Source organism: Oncorhynchus tshawytscha, linkage group LG08, assembly GCF_018296145.1.
Source record: "Oncorhynchus tshawytscha isolate Ot180627B linkage group LG08, Otsh_v2.0, whole genome shotgun sequence".
NCBI classification, from domain to species: domain Eukaryota; kingdom Metazoa; phylum Chordata; class Actinopteri; order Salmoniformes; family Salmonidae; genus Oncorhynchus; species Oncorhynchus tshawytscha.
This window is the reverse complement of record NC_056436.1, coordinates 42112924-42130268: the sequence shown is the minus strand read 5'-3', so window position 1 is coordinate 42130268 and position 17345 is coordinate 42112924. Positions and strand designations below refer to the sequence as shown.

The following is a 17345-nucleotide window of genomic DNA, read 5'->3' as shown; positions in this document are numbered from 1 at the left end:
GGCAGGCAGGGGGACAGGGGACTAAGGCTATCTAGAAGATAAACATGGCCCAGGAGTTGGAATGAGAAAAATGTGATTTTTGTCAGGTGTGAAAATCCAAAGCAGCTCAGATCCTAACTGGATAGTGCTAGACACTACCTGGCTCTCTCACGTCACAAATGAAGACAGACCTTTCAATTATCCTAGTGCATGGTTGGTCTGGATATCATGCATGGAAATATAGTAAAATACTATACGTCTCAGTAAGGTTGTTGTATGGTTGCATAGGAACTGTGACTGTGCTTAGAGATAATTGTGTGTGTGTGAAAGGTAAATCCTTAAGTTGCTCTAAAAGCCTAGCTAGAGCGAGGTGCAGTCAGCAAAACACAATTTCAGGACTCAGGGGTCGTATTTCTTGGGCTTTTATCTGACTGTCAATATTTCTGATTTAGTTTGAGCCGGGGAAGGATGGCCTCCCAGATTTCAGGGGCGAGAGAGAAACCGCGTGATGCTGGGGTGGCCATATTTCTCTGCTCTTCATTACCCAGAGAGCGTTTAAAGAGATTTGTGACAGAGGCCTTCAATTGGCTAAATGGTGGCTGTCCCCACAGAATGGGTCACCATGACAACCACCTGGGCACCCAGTCAAATCGCATACTACTAAAAGCTCTTAGCTGCAGTCATCAAGTGAACACTAAAGGAGACTTAACTCAGAATGTTATCTCTAGGATCAGAAGGCTTGGGGAGGTTTTGATGCTGGAATGGGCCAGTGATGGTTACATCACATTTGAAAACAGCCAAACAGCCCTGGCAGGTAGGAAAACGGCAATGGTTCACAGGGATGGTTGATGGCTATGCCAGCCCGCCCACATTCCAATCTGTAGCACCAGATGTTCTGAGGTTTCCTAACGCTAAGGCCTGAGCAGCGCTTGTAGAGAGAATTGGTGGTGTTCCAATGGGTCTCCTTTGAAGGCACCGATCAATACGGCAAGTAAATAAAAACACACTAAGCTGCTGTGCCCTCCAAGTTAAAGAGAGAAAAGCCAGTAGGCTCTGTCCTACACAACAGCTCCCAGAGACATCCCTCACACACGCACTGACACAGGTCAGCTAACATAGCAGTCTTGTGATGTCAGGATCAACACCTAATTTACCCCGTATAGTCAAATTTAAGATGCATTAAAAATCCAACAAAATCAGTCAGTTCAAGCGAAATATATCGTTTTCAGCATTAAATACGCCGCACTTCCGCATCAGCCAGTGTCGCACATCCGCATCTGTGGTGAAAGGTGGCAGAGCTGGAAAAGGTGTGTGTCAGACCATGAGACATACCGAAAATAAGTGTTCTTACACACGTCTGTAGCTTACGAATGGTTTGACTATTATGATCACTATGGAAAGGGGAGAGATTATACATTTTGCTTTACGACCTCCACAATTGTCACGGGACTCGTCTGAAGTTAACCGGTACTCGTTTTTTTAAATTAATGGAAGTATGAAGATATTTTTTAATTTTATTTTTTAAACAGATCTTGTTGATTTAGGGCAGACAATTTATTATACATTTTTCAACTCTCCTTTTTGCCATTTATGAAAGTGTTATTCAATGCATTTCTATGGACTTTAGTAGTAAAGGCCTAAATCAATATTTTATCAAATAATTAAATTGATACCTAAAGGGGGTCCTGAAATCCTAAATCAAATAGCCAAATAATCCATGGTATGACCATTTTAAAATAATTCCAGATGTCAGTTTAGCACCTCGCCCGACATCTTAGATTAATGAATTAAGGCAGCGGCAGAAACAGGAAAGTCCTCTGTCGAAACTCAATGAGGTATGCTGTGGCACACTCATTATTTGGACAAATTAAGAGTTTAACAGCCTCCATAAAATATGACTTCAGGAAACTAAACGTATGTCGCAGGTCACTACTTCACAGGAGAGGCATTTTAACATCAACTAAAATACATGTTTGGGCAGAAATGCATTCTGGGGAATGTGAACTTTCACGTGCCTTAATAAAAAAACTATATATCTAAAAAAAAATGTTTTTAAATTGTTAAATTACGAGCCCAGTTGGTTTAGACACGGAAAAAGTAAGGAACCTTCCCGCTAGAGATGAGCTGAATATGCCGGGAGATGAGTTTGGATTGGTCTGTCATGTAACATACTTCGGTTTATAACATGAGCAGCTCGGTATGTGTTGATAGTACTTTCTACTCTGCCCTTTTTGAAATGTACAACGTTATCGATGGCTAACTACAAAAGTTGCTACTTGTCAACTTTGATGCCCTGAATTTAGCAGGTGCTAGCGACAGATAAGTTGGAAAAAATGATTAGCTACTTCCTGCACATGCCACGGTCAGTGTGAACCGGAGTGACTGGACAACACTGGCCAAACAGCTAGAAACAAGTTAAATGGTTCGTCTGCCGTGAAGCGTTCATCCATGTATACGGGTAAGAGTCTCGCTAGATTCTGATAAATTTCTAATTTGGTCTGAAAGTCGTTTATTGAAAAATGTGATCTGTGTAGTAATATTATTCTAATCAGAAATCCATGTGCATTCTTAGCTAGCTAACATTAGGCTATAACTAACATCAAACCTGGTTAGCTACCTGTAGATTCATACTACAGCTATGATAATGTTTGTATTGGTTGGTAGTTTGAGTTGGGATTATAGCTGTTCATTGTTTAGCGAGCGAGAGCGAAAATATATATATATATACACACACACACTTCGCCAGATGTGTGCATTACATGACCCATCAAGTTAGCCAGGTGTGTCTGGGGGTGATTACGGCCACCAATTGTACTTCATGAACATGGCTTGACAATAGTGACCCATTTACTTAGCGAGATGTAGCTGGGGGTTGGTCATAGCATTTCCTTCAAATGACCCATCAATTTAGACTAATCTAACAATTACAAATATTTTGTATCTGAATGCTTTGTCGATTAAGGCAGCCCCCCGCACCTCAGATTCAGATGGGTTGGGTTAAATGTGGAAGACATTTCAGTTGAAGGCATTCAGTTGTACAACTGACTAGGTATCCCGTTTGTCTGTTTTTTATATTGTTACTTGTAACCATTTCACTAATGTTTACACCTGTATCCTGTGCATGTGACAAAATCAACATTGATATAATGTGTGTTTACCACACATGGTAATGTGAAGAACATTACCTGCACCAAAGTCAGATTAGTATATAGGCCAAGGACTAGTTAGTATATTTCTACCTGCACTTTTCCCTTATTGTAGGCTACCACTTTCATCACTGTCTTGAAATCTTTGGTTGTTTACTAAACTAAATCACTCTGTTCAGCTAATGCCTCATGTAAATCCCTAAAAGAGATGTGTGGGGCTAAGGATTAAGAGGGTGTGAACACTGAATGGGTGTAGACAAAGAGCTCTCCAGTAGGTATACCAAAAATATTCACGGACCATTTTCTCAAAAGGTGGGGTTACAAGTTAATCAACTTTCAAAGCAGAATTACTTGCTCGTTGTTCTTCAACTTATGATATACAATTTTCTAGCTCTGAGTCTACTTTTATCCAATGTAAAAAAATAATAATAAAAACTAAAAAAACGACATAAGACCGAATGAAGGCGGTTAGTTACAAATGTTAGTCATTGTCGTATATTTTGTTGAAAATGTTTCTTTGGCAGCATATTGCATACACACCCGCACCTACAGAATGTAATTCCCACAGCTGACGTAATGACTGGGGAATGTCTGTGGCTTGTACTAAGTTGAAGTTCAAGAAGGTGAAAACTGAGACAAATGGAAAAATGAGAACAGTAAATTTAATGAACTTCCCCGCCGGGACAAAGGGGACTTTCTACTGGCATCAAGGCCAGAGCTGCAGAGTTAGCTGGGAAATACGGAATTATTTCAAAAGCTGTTGAAATCCAGGGGGAGCCACCGCCAGACTGAATCTGCCTCTTGCGAGTACATAAAAAGGCGAGAACGCGGGTGTGTGCAATCATGCATGTACCTGTCAGAGAGAGAGTGTGTGTGGTGTATTCTCAGACAAGGCAACAAAACCTGAGCCAGGAAAAGGATTTGGTGGGGAGATATGAAAAATGTCTAACTGGAAGAAAAAAATCCCTGTCCCCCTTGCCCTTTATTAGCCATGTACAGCCATTAGGTCATAAGGTCACACCAATAACAACCCTATTTTCTTTCAGCTGGATACGACATATTTACCTTTTAAGTCCTGACTGTGGCTCATCGAAGCCGCGTCCAAAAACCCAGGGTAAAACAAGCTGCCTTCCTGTCCGGGGCTAAAGGGGCCGCCGCCCAGGCCCCAGGGCCGCTTACCTAGAACCCCACTGTGGTCGATAGGGTACTCCAGCAGGGAGGTGGGTGCCAGGGCGTACGGGTAGTCGTATGGGGAGGCGTAGATGATGCCGCCGTCCGGTGAGGGAGGCACCAGGGTGGGGGTGCCATTGTGCAACATGCCCTGCATTTGGGGTTGTCGGATGATGTTCATGATGGGGGTGCCTCCCGGTGTGGGGGGCCTCATTTGCTGATGGGGGGCCATCATATGCCCCTGGGGTGCCTGTATTAGGCGGGGGCCCTGAGCGGCGGCTGCCGCCGCTGCAAGAGAGAACGCAAGGGGGTCTGCCATAAGCAAAAAGAGTGAAAGAGAAAGATGGAGAGACAGAGATACAAGACAAGGGGGTAAAGATGTGGTGTGGGTGACCAAAATCACAGGTCGAGAAGCAGGTTGGAAAATATAAAACAGCAGGAAAAGGGGGTGGGGGGGGAAAGGAGGGGAGGGGCGAAAAAAAAGGAAAATTAGTCCATGCAATGATCAAGGTGAACCAGCACACCAAAAATTTAGTAAAGAAAATAAGAAACCCATACCAAAATAAAAAAAGATAAGTTGCTAAAAAAATTATTCCATTACCCCAATGCACAGAGCATATTAAGCATACCAATCACCATGACAACCACAAATTAACGTACTGCGGACGGCACAAGTGATCAAAACAAACACACAACGCAACAGAAATTAAGCCACTGGCCACAGAGGAGACTAGGAGTGCCAGTTTCTGATATGGACCAATAGGATTAGGTCAATCCCCAGAAAAGACAATTGAGACTATTGTACGACTCTGGGCCTATGAGGCCTTGAGTGGGACCGACTAGTTGATATTGGCCAATACTGGATATATAAGTACAGTTCAGATTCACTCCACTCCTCTACATGACCCTGAGACCATTTTGGTTGGCTGACAAAACCAATAAAAGATTGTCCAAATGGCTTTGCATATGTTCCAACGTCGTACCACACAACAGTTAAATCACTGACGGCCGGGGCGACTGAATCAATGTTTTACATGTATCTCTTCGGCCCGTGATTTGGTGGCTGTCTGGGCTAATTCACACTAAGTAGCACTAGTCTGGTTATCACCATTGTGTTGACAGCCACTGGTCCAGGTTTTACAAACCAATGTCAAATGCCAAGTCATTCATTATATATATATATATATGAATGTCTTGGCATTTGACATTAGTTTGTAAAATATATAAAATTATTTTTCAACACTTTAAGCCTTTTGAACTGACCAAATGTGCAAAACAAATACATTTATCACCATTACTAATAACATTCAGTAACAAATGATAATGTAAACAGTAAATGGTCAATTGAAAGCAGCCACCCCCCCCAAAATAAAAACATTGCAATGCATTAATTTAAAATCACAGGCATGAAACTGCAGAAACTGCAAGAGCACTGGGTGGGATGAACTCCACAGAAAGTAACACTGGTGATTGGAAATCAAAACTGTAACAGACGCGTGAACTTCATCATGCAGAGATGAGTGATTTCTGCGATGCGCTGAAGGCATATAGAAACCACCTCGAGATTGCAACAAATTGTGATTGCATCCATATTGGGAGGGAGGGAAAGGAGCACAGAGGGGGGAGCGGCGAGAGGGAGGGGACACTGCTCTACTTTGATACAGGTGGTTTGTGAGGTAGGTAGACACTGGTTGGACAACACTTCAGAGGAAAAGTGCAGTTTACAAAAGAAATTTGGTCAAGACCCATGACACTGCAATGACGACATACGTGAACCTAGTAGAGGCACACAGTATATCATGAGCATGTTACGTTTCTTCTTCACCGTGGTCATTAGAGATTCTTACACGTCAATAAAATAAAGATTGATTATGATCAACTTTGCGTGTCACGTTAGTCAATGTGGATCAAAACAGGACCTTTAGTGAATGTGGTTGTAACGCTTACGTGTCTTGATGTTGGTGTCACGGTACGTCCCGTTGAGAATGGCCAGCTCCATCAGCTGCATCTTCTTCAGATTATCCTCTCCTTCCGCCTGGAACAAACAAATCGAGTCATTTCAAGTGACAAGTCACTTCACTGTGCCACTATTGCAAGAGGGACATGGGGACAGAAAAACCACTTGGGTCACAAAATCATTAGTGCACTCTGTAGCAATCTGTAAACGGAACACTGGTTTGCAATGAAAACAAGTTATTGGACAAACTCAGGCAGGTCCCCTTCCTGTTTCGTTTGCTTCCTAGTGAATACGCCCCAGTTCGTTCTCCATAAGCACAAGTTGCATGGGGGTGGAAGGCACAGATGAGCTTCAACACCATTGTCACGTTGCTGCATCTCATGCTAAAATCGCTGACAGACATTAGGCAGGGAAAACGTACGCATAAACCACCCAATCAGCAAGATAATTACTGTATTTTTTGGGGTTCTCGTGCGAACTCAAATGCGCAATAACAGCCCAGTTAATGTCAGTCCTGTCAATTAATGTTTGGATAAATAAATACAAAAGCGCTGCCTCTGTCATTATCACCCAAATTAGTCAAGTGAAATTATTCATGTAGAGCAATTAAGTTAGCGCCCACCCCCCCTTCCTGAACCTGCCATTTCCCCCCTGAAGTGACTAAACCCTTCATAACCATGAAAATGCAGTGATTTTCCAGGTAGTGGAGCGTAATAAAAGTAGGACCAGTGTGATTTCATTAGACAGACAAGATATCTAAGGCTGCAGACAGGAAAGCCCCCACCCCCCCAGACTTCACATCTGCTCTGTGCTTTAGAAAGACAAGTGCTTCATGGATACACCTGTACCGGAATACTCGAGACCCGATCTCAGACCCAAGCTGGTCCGGATCCAGAACTAAATGTCACGGGTCTGGGTCGGATCTGATATGATTGTCATGGTTATGTGTAATTAACGGATTTGTCCAAAAGGAACATTTCAGATGTGAATGTGACTGCTGCAGTAGAGAAATTGTATAAGTTATGCTGCTGCGCTTGCTTTCACGAGAGTGGGGTGTGTAGCTTGTTGGCCAATCATAAGTCAAAGTGGCAATAGGCTACAGTTGGAGACTCCATGTGTGGCCAAAGTTAAGATATCAAATCAATGGAAGAAGGAGTTAAAATGAAAAAGGAGATAGGTTACAATGACCAAGAGACAACAGGTAGGCTGCTACTTAAAATTTGAATGGAGTTGTTTGGCAGCAGGTAGCCTAGTGGTTAGAGCGTTGGGCCAGTAACTGAAAGGTTGGTGGATCGAATCCCTGAGCCGCTGAGATCAAAACTCTGTCCTTCTGCCCATGAACAAGACAGTTTAACCCACTGTTCCTAGGCCGTCATTGAAATTAAGAACTTGTTCTTAGCCGACTTGTCTAGTTAAATACAAAGTTTTAAAGTGTAGGATGAGAAAGTGCATGCCTTGAGTAGCCTAGCTAGCGTCTCCCAGTTTGACGCAGTCAAGACCGATACTACGTAATCATATTGGATGATAAACGAGCTATTAATCTACTATAGCGTGAGCCGGCTTGGTTGGTTGCAGTCTCTCCTTCACCATGTCACTTGCTCACACTAGCCCACAGACAACCCCTGCTAGAGCGTCACTTCACCTCCCTCCCACAAGCTTTATTGTCTCCGGTTAATAAAGTAGCTTAAACACGCATTTCTGCTGCTTCCCTCACTTGGATCGGGTCTGGATACAACCAGGTCTATACGGAACGGGTCTAGTTGTCCTCTGGTCCGTTTGGAACGGGTCTATTTAAAAAAAAAAAAAAAGGATTAACGCATATTGGGTCCGGGTGGGATAGCCCCATGTCCCTTTTGGAACAGGTCCAACTTTGACCCGTGAAGGCCTCTACGTCTCAGAAAGCAGACTCGAGAGCTCCATTGTCATGACAGGATTACGTTTTGGCCGGGTTGTTCAGACTCGATAAAAGGAGGACAAGGCTGTTAACGGCGGAGCAATAAAGACGGGGGCCTGACTGACATGTTGGCGCACGATTCAATATCATACGCTTTTCTTTGGAGTAAATAGCCGGTTGAAAATCAGGCTAAGGTGGGGAGACAAAAAAATGCAGCAGATAGCAAGGCTCAAAGTAAAGACCTCCCCAGAGAGGGGACCGTGGTTTCAGACTACACACAAGGTTGTGCGCTACGGTCTGCAATAGCCGTTGGCTGTACTGGTGGCAATTAACAAGGAAAGGAAGTCTCTCCCTTTTTGCCTCGTTCTCTTCCACTCGCTCTGACAGCAGAGTGGTGAACTGGGAGTGCCAGAGTACCAATTCAGTCCTGGAAAGCCATAGTGCTGATGTCAGATTGAACTGCTGTACATAAATAGAATTTGTACAATATCTGATTATACTATTACACGTCAGAAAGGGAACTGGAGTTCATAAATGAGAAAATGTGACAATGCAACAGCTTTTTGCCAACAGGCACATTTTCATGGAAGGTGGACAAATGACATGACGAGTACCATGTATAAGGGAGGCGGGTAGCCTCGTGGTTAGAGCGTTGGGCCAGTAACCGAAAGGTTGCTAGATCGAATCCCCGAGCCGACAAGGTAGAAATCTGTCGTTCAGGGGTAGAACAAGGCAGTTAACCCACTGCTCCTAGGCCGTCATTGTAAATAAGAATGTTCTTAATTGACTTCCCTAATTAAATAAATAATAAATATAATCAATTGGTGAATAGGCCTACAATGCATTTGGAAAGTATTCAGACCTCTTCACTTCACACGTTTTGTTACGTTACAGCCTTATTTTAAAATGGATAAAAAATATCCTCAATCTACACAATGACAAAGTAAAAAACAGGTTAAGAATGTCATAACAAATACCAAACTGAAATGCCTTATTTACATAAGAATTCAGACACTGCTATGAAACTCGAAATTGAGCTCTGGTGCATCCGGTTTCCAGAGATGTTTATACAACTTGGAGTCCACCTGTGGTAAATTCAATTGCTTGGTCATGATTTGGAAAGGCACACCTGACTATATAAGGTCCAACAGTTGACAAAACATGTCAGAGCAAAAACCCAGCCATGAGGTTGAATAAATTGTCAGTAGAGCGCCGAGACAGGATTGAGTCGAGGCACAGATTTGGGGAAGGGTAAAAATAACTGTCTGCAGCATTGAAGGTCCCCAAGAACACAGTGGCCTTCATTCTTAAATGGAAGAAATTTGGAACCACCAAGACTCCCAAATCTGGCCGCCCGGCCAAACTACGCATGTGGGGGAGGAGGGCCTGGTCAGGGAGGTGTGACCAAGAACCCGATGGTGACTGACAGAGCACCAGAATTCATCTGTGGAGATGGGAGAGCCTGCCAGAAGGACAACTATCTCTGCAGCACTCTACCAACCAGGCCTTTATGGTAGAGTTGCCAGACAGAAGCCACTCCTCAGTAAGTCACGACAGGCCAACTGGAGGAGTTTGCCAGAAGTCACCTAAAGGACTCTCAAACCATAAGAAACAAGATTCTCTGGTCTGATGAAACCAAGATTGAACTATTTTGCCTGAATGCCAAGCGTCAGGTCTGGAGGAAACCTGGCACCATCCCTATGTATTTCAGCAGCAGGGAGAGGGAGACTGGTCAGGATCGGGGGAAATATGAAAGGAGAAAAGTACATAGAGATCCTTGCTGAAAACCTGCTCCAGAGCGCTCAAGGAGGTTCACCTTCCGGAGGTGGGGCGAAGGTTCACCTTCCAACAGGACAGCGACTCTAAGCACACTATCCTTGAGTGGCCCAGCCAGAGCCCGGACTTGAACCCGATCAAACATCTTTGGGGAGACCTGACTGAGCGTGAGTGTATCAGCAGTGGATGGGAGAAACTCCAACTACAGGTGTGCCAAACTTGTAGCGTCATTTCCAAGAAGACGAGAAGCTGTAATCAATGCCAAAATGTGGAAAAGCCTGAGTAAAGGGTCAGCATACTTACGTAAATGTGATAATCATTTAATTTTATACATTTGCCCCCCCCCCCACCCAAATAAAAAAATAACTGTTTTTGCTTCACCCTTGTGGGGTATTGGATGTAGATTGATGAGGGGGGAAAACAAATTTAATTCATTTTAGCATAAGGCTGTAACAAGTTGAAAAGTGAAGGGGTCCAAATACTTTCCCGAACACAGAGTATATCATTCCCACCCCTCTATACTGTATATTTCTAAAACATAAGAGGGAGCAGCTAGCGCTAACCAAGAATATTCTAGGCCACTGAAAGCATAAAAAAGGCACAAGAAGCACATTGAGCCTAGAAGGATCCGAGCCCATTTCAACAACCTCAGAGTTGGGGAGCGAGAGGCCACTTCACATTTTCTACACCAGGCCTGCTGGCCTAATTAGACATGTTCACAGAGAATGGCTAACGCTAACCCTTCAACCTGGAAATGACCTCAAAACACTGCTAAATAGCTGTTAGAAATCACCACAGTGCCCAGTCTGCCCATTTTTAGTTGCCAATCAGAGGTGGTTGCGGTAGCGTGGACATCTTTATCTACCCATTCTGTTAAGATTCTCCGTCGTCTGCCTTCTTTCCCTTTTTACCATCACAGATTAAATCAAATTGTGACCCCCCGCTGACCTTCTACACAGCTTCTCCAGTCCGGAAGAATTTTCAGAAATGAGCCCCAGGAACGAGACAGCTTGTTTTCTTTCTCTGCTCCTTTTTTGGCCTCAAACTGTGTCAGCCTGTTTGGATCTGAGCCAATGGTGATTTTAAGACTAAACTAATGAGCCCTCCCCCAAAAAACTGAGAAGCAGTCATGGTGAGGTTGAGTGTGTTCAGTTGCACATGTGGTTTTCGGTGACAAAAACGTGGCATGAATCAAGATGGCTCTTCTGATTCTCTTTGAGAGAAAAATAGTTCAAAGGCCTTTACACAGAGCAAGACTGGCGGTAGAATCCGACCGTGGTTAGAGAACTGAGTCAGTGTTGAGACCGACAAAAGTCTCCGCCTCAGGTGTCTGCAAGGTCACTAAGTCTTTACTCTACCCTCTGTCCCAAACATAAATGCCTACTGTGAGTTGCCCGGTAACTCATTTAGAACACTGCTACAATGTTCTGTTTAATGTGCAAACTGGAGAGCGGACAGATGTTGGAGCGTGAGATTGAATAACCATTGGGTGGTTTCCCCTCACAGCACACCTGAATGCTCGCTGACGCGGTTAAACTTTTAAAATGCAGGGCGGCATAATGAACGTTAGAAAGTCGTTTTCCCTTTCAGGGGGGCTGGCTGGTTTTTAGGCGTGTGTAGTTGGTAGAGGGCTGTGAGAGTTGCAGGCAGACAGGGACAGGAAAGAGCCAACGGATGATTGACCTGAAGGTTGGGAGAGTTAAAAAGGCTACCGGGGCAGGGGTGTCACCATCCTCATATATCCAGCTCTGCATAGCATTGCAGGTGCTGTTTTGAGGGGCGCAAAGGAAACTAGAGGGCATCAGAGGCAAGGGTATACAGATCCTGCTTGGGAGGGGGGGGGTGCATGTGTGGCAGAGAGGAAAACGAAGTATGCCTAGTGTGTGTGCGCGCCGAGAGCGGAGGCAAACAGAATGTGAAACTCTGGGCGGGCGGGCACACCTCAGGAATCCTGCTGGCACAGCTTTCGTCATACCACAGCAGGCTGTTACTAAAAATGCCCTAATGGCCACAAGGAAACATATACATGTACGCCACTGCATTAGTCAACATAACAAGGCTATTATAAATATGACTTACTACTATAACACCGGTTGTATGGAGTGATTTGTGAGTTGGAACTTGGTCACACTAAAGCTACAGAAAGTGGGTGTCTACTGGCTGCTACTATCTAGCAGTGGGTTGACTAAGAAAGCACTCAGTTTCCTGAATGAATGTTTCATGTGCCATGCTGAAGGGACTACATGTTTGATGTCCTTGTGACCGTAGTGCCATCACAATACACGCTCTTGAGTGGGCACTCCTCACACTCCTGTCTCCTCAAACATTCAGGACAGGAGATGCAGAGTGTGGGGGGAAATCTCAGAGAGGCAATGGGCTGCCCAATTCCTGGGAGAAATGTGGCCTGGATTACAAGCCTTGAGGACAAGGAGTGAAGGTTTCCCCCTTTACCGTCACACATAGTCTATCAGCGAAAGCCACTCAATAAAACTGCTCTATCCACAGGAATCAGATTCAATCAATAAGACCTGTTTGTGAAATCAGAGGAGCAGTAATAGCTATCAGAGGGGAAGAGTGGTGGTGGGGGAAGCAAAGAAGTTGTCCCTCTGCCTACCTGACAGCCCTACGGATGAGGTCACACGAAGAATCTGCCGTGCCGACGCGAAAATGTTTGCTCAAGTCTGGCAGGGGCCCCTGCTTTTGTACCATAGAGGAGAGGGGGCGTGAGAGGGGAGAGCGAGACACAGGGAATGTAGGGAGAACAATCCCCAGTGGCCTGACATGCTGTTTCCTCTGTTTTTCTTCACTGGTCTAAGCTGCCAGTCATAACAAGAGGGGAGAGGCTGGGAGCAGGTCAGGTTGCTTTCCAAACGACTCAGACTGGTCGGCACGGCCATGAGGCAGAGAATGTAAGGGGTGAGGAATGAAAGGGGAAATAAAGTAGAGGAATGGTAAAGGGTGTGGTAAAAGACTGATGACTTCACGTTGAGCAACAAGGGGGTGGGGGTGCCTGAATACAGCCAGCTGTTGTTCTCATCATACTCTCCTCCCTTAGTTTTACTCCTAAACTAACATCTGGAGAAAAGTGATTACCCGCCACCGTGCCAAGACGTATCAAGAACTCGCCAGGGAGAGAGCGGGGGAGGATGTGAAAATTACATGTTAAAAGTTGAACACCCAAAAAGTATCTACACTGAACAAAAAACAAACATGCAACAATTTCAAAGATTTTACAGAGTTACAGTTCATAAGGAAATCAGTCAATTAATATAAATTAACTAGGCCCTAAACTATAGATTTCACATGACTGGGAACACAGACATGCATCTGGGGCGGCAGGGTAGCCTAGTGGTTAGAGTGTTGTACTAGTAACCGGAAGGTTGCAAGTTCAAATCCCCGAGCTGACAAGGTACAAATCTGTCGTTCTGCCCTTCAACAGGCAGTTAAAAAACACTGTTCCTAGGCAGTCATTGAAAATAAGATGTTTTCTTAACTGACTTGCCTAGTTAAATAAAAAGGTGAAATAAAATACAAATAAATCTGTTAGTCACAGGGCCTGGATCAGAAAACCATTAAGTATCTGGTGTGCAGTTCCTTTGACTAGCCATGACATTGTCAGCTGGTGATCAGTGCGCTATGCATCATTCACAAGTGAATGCGTCTCACGCATCTCTGTGGGCTACACTAGTTCAATTAGTAGGCAAGCTTTGCGAATAAATACCGTGGTATTTTGTATGTTATAGTAAGAACAATACAATTTAACATAGCTGTTTTCGCCAAATGATTTGAGTGGCCACATGCGGCTTAAAGAAACAGGTCCTCCTATATGCTATTGTACAGTTATTTACCTGCTTTAACTTTAGTTTTTAGTGATAATAATCCCACCTGTGGAATAGAACCCTGCTGGCTAGGCTGTGCTTCATTTAAGGGCTTTCATCTTTTAACCACGTTCCAGGAGTCTTGGGCCTATAGGCTACATTAGTAGAGTTATTTGGCCACTTTAGTTGTGATGCAAAACATATCGGCATATCATTTGAACATTTTGCAAAGAAAAATGCATCATTCACAAGTGATTATGTTCACACCATTCAGACAATTTTCTATTTAATCTAGTCTTTCCCAGTGCTTAATTTGAGCCAGATCCCACCGGAACAAGACCTGACACCTCTCCCGTTTTAGACTTTCGTTCCAGACCCTATTTGGCCGGATCCGGTACCTCATGGTATGAACAATATTCACTTTTTACAATACAGAATTCGTAATAAAAGCGATTAAAGTTCCTTTGACTTGCCTCTTTGTCAACTTCCTCCCAGGGCACACTGCCTCAGTGCTAACAATATAACATTGGTTCATAAACACATGATTACTGCATAAAATAGCTGTAGAATCAGAGGCATTCAGGGAAGTTAGGGACATAAATTAAGTTACTTACATTGTGTCTGCCAACACCCCTGGGATAATGTACATTTGCTGCGGCATTATGACAACTCCGCAACAATGGTACAGATTAACTGAGCAGGTCTTGGTGATCTTAAATATTTAGCAAACTCCATGACCGTAGCTAAAGGAAATGCACGCTGGGCCGGGCATGCCGAGCTTGTGAAGTGAGCGCTACTGGAGCAGGCGAGAAGGCCAATGCTCCAGCCTTTGGAAAACTCACTAGGCGCTCCAGTCAAATTGGACACACTCCGCTCACATACTCTGGTTTGAGAAAAAAACACGAGACAAAACCTAAATTTCAGTCACAATCATGAAGTTTAGCCCCCTTTAAAACTTCTACTTCAATTCTTTGAAAGAATAGTAGAGCGCAAGTGCAGAAGTCATTTCAAATCTCGCCGCACTTTTCGAAGGCAACTTTCTTTTGTTTTCACCATCTGGAGAATAAGCAGCAGCCTCCACCAAGCACTGTTCATCTCCCAGTAGATTTAAAAACGCAATCTCCTGCAACACTACACAAGCCTGTCTAAACCAAACCCTCCCTTCACTCCTAGAAAGCTCCCTCACTTAAGACACGTCAGTTAACTAGCCTAGCGCTATCCTCATTAGCCATGCTAAACCCCCTCAGACATCAGCGTCGACCCAAAACAGCCAGATTAGGAACTCAAACCCGAAGTGTTCCACCCCTCCGCTGACAATGCAGACTCCAGTCACATATTTTGTCATAGGTTACAGTGGTGACTAACTTTGTAGGGAAAGTTGTGGTGGAGTAGAATTAGCATAGCAGGGCCTGACACTGTGCTGGCTGGCTGTATGGGGCTTGTTAGGAGCTTTTATTGGGCCCGAGTGGGCAGCCTTGGTGCTCAGCAGTAGCCCTATCAATATTCTGCCGTGCTCAGGGCTGCCAGAAAGACAGCGGGTCATTACTGAGGAAAAATGTGATGCGAGAAAATGTGTTTCTCCCCTTACTGTCCTTCCTAAACACACGAGACAGCATTTCTCACATGGTCTCGGCCACTAGCAACACTCCCAATGTGGGTACCATTAAAGTACACACTGGACAGGAAACAAAAGTTTGGCTACATCAGAGTTAACTAAAAGGGAACATATTAAAAAAAAACTTTTAAAAAAACTGGGAAAACAGATTTAATAAGGGTCAATTGAATGTATACATTATGTGCATTTGCCTGTGCTAGCCTTGACAAACAAGATATTACCGCCTAACAGCAGGATGTATTGAAAAATATATATCTAAAAACAAGGACAGAGCGAACATTAAAGCGATCTACAGTTGTCACTGGCATAACATGCTGTAAACCCCCTTGAGACAGCTGGCAGAGTATGATTCTCTCGCTCTTCCCATTAACAGGCGTTGTATTGTTCCGTCCCTGTGATCCTTTAATGCTGTCCAATCGAGCCCGGACTATCTTGAAGGGATTTGGCCACGGCTGATTTGGGGAGGTTTAAATAATGTCGGATTTGCATCAGATTCCGAGATTGAGTCAAAGCTGATCAGAGCCCTCCCCTAACCCTCAACCCCATGACAGGCTTCTGCCCTCTTGACTGGGGAAGATGGGGCAGATGCTTCAGTGGGGGAAATTGTGATGGTGGATCGGGGTGAACAGTAGTCACATGACAAGGGTGGAAAAGACATCAGCAACTGTTTGATCTGTTGGGCTGAGCCTCGACCATGAGCCGAAGGGGATCAGCTGGTAGCACACGTTTCAGCAGGGAGGCTGGTTGCCAGGCAAAATCCCCCCATCAAAGGAATGACCCAGGAACGAACCACCGAGGCAGGGATCCCTCAGCAGTCAAGGGGGAAGGCTGTGAGTCAATGTATTGAACATTACCACAATCAGTCACTGTTTCAATGGCTGATGCTAATGTTTACACTGGATTCTCCTCCTGAAATGCTAAGAGTCACTCAGACAAAAATAAATTGTGTAAAACAAGCTTATTAGACAACGGGAAGTGGAACACTTGGTGTATTACCCCCGAGGAGCGGCATTTGCAGAATTTATTACGCAGTCACAATTAGAGGTCGGCCGATTAATTAGGGCCGATTTCAAGTTTCCATAACAATCGGAAATCGGTAATTTACACCTTTATTTAACTAGGCAAGTCAGTGAAGAACACATTTTCAATGACTGCCTAGGAACGGTGGGTTAACTGTCTTGTTCAGGGGCAGAACGACAGAGTTTTACCTTGTCGGCTCAGGGATTCGATCTAGCAAACTTACAGTTAACTGGTCCAACACTCTAACCACCTGCCTTGCACTCCACGAGGAGCCTGCCTGTTACGCGAATGCAGTAAGAAGTCAAGTTGCTAGCTAGCATTAAACTGATCTTATAAAAAACAATCACTAGTTAACCACTCATGGTTGATGATATTACCTAGCGTGTCCGGCGTTGCATATAATTGATGCGGTGCGCATTCGCGAAAAAGGACTGTCGTTGCGCCAACGTGTACCTAACCATAAACATCAATGCCTTAAAATCAATATACAAGTATATATTTTTTAAATGTGCATATTTAGTTAGGGAAATGGTGTCACTTCTCTTGCAACAGAGTCAGGGTATATGCAGCAGTTTGGGCCGCCTGGCTCGTTGCGAACTAATTTGCCAGAATTTTACGTAATTATGAATTAACATTGAAGGTTGTGCAATGTAACAGGAATATTTAGATTTATGGATGCCACCCGTTAGATAAAATATGGAACGGTTCCGTATTTAACTGAAAGAATAAACTGTTTGCGATGATAGTTTCCGGATTCAACCATATTAATGACCCAAGGCTCGTATTTCTGTGTGTTACGTTATAATTAAGTTTATGATTTGATAGAGCAGTCTGACTAAGCGATGGAAGGCATTCATTCAAACAGCACTTTCGTGCGTCCTGCCAGCAGCTATTCGCAATGCTCCAAGCATTGCGCTGTTTATGACTTCAAGCCTATCAACTCCTGAGTTTAGGCTGGTGTAACCGATGT

The 17345-nt window shown here is 44.1% G+C and overlaps 1 protein-coding gene across 5 annotated transcripts in view; it reads right to left on the bottom strand.

The window, feature by feature from the left end:
- qkia (QKI, KH domain containing, RNA binding a) overlaps nucleotides 1–17345 on the bottom strand; it is an 81784-nt gene that overhangs the window by 4823 nt on the left and 59616 nt on the right. For 2 of the 5 annotated variants that reach the window (XM_042325553.1, XM_024429733.2), the window contains exons 5-6: nucleotides 6243–6330; nucleotides 4191–4607 (exon numbers count right to left, since the gene is read on the bottom strand). In XM_042325553.1, the coding sequence (XP_042181487.1) occupies nucleotides 4191–4607; nucleotides 6243–6330 (505 nt within the window). The remainder of the gene's footprint in view (nucleotides 1–4190; nucleotides 4608–6242; nucleotides 6331–17345) is intronic. The other 3 variants (XM_024429735.2, XM_024429737.2, XM_024429736.2) reach the window with 3 other exon arrangements.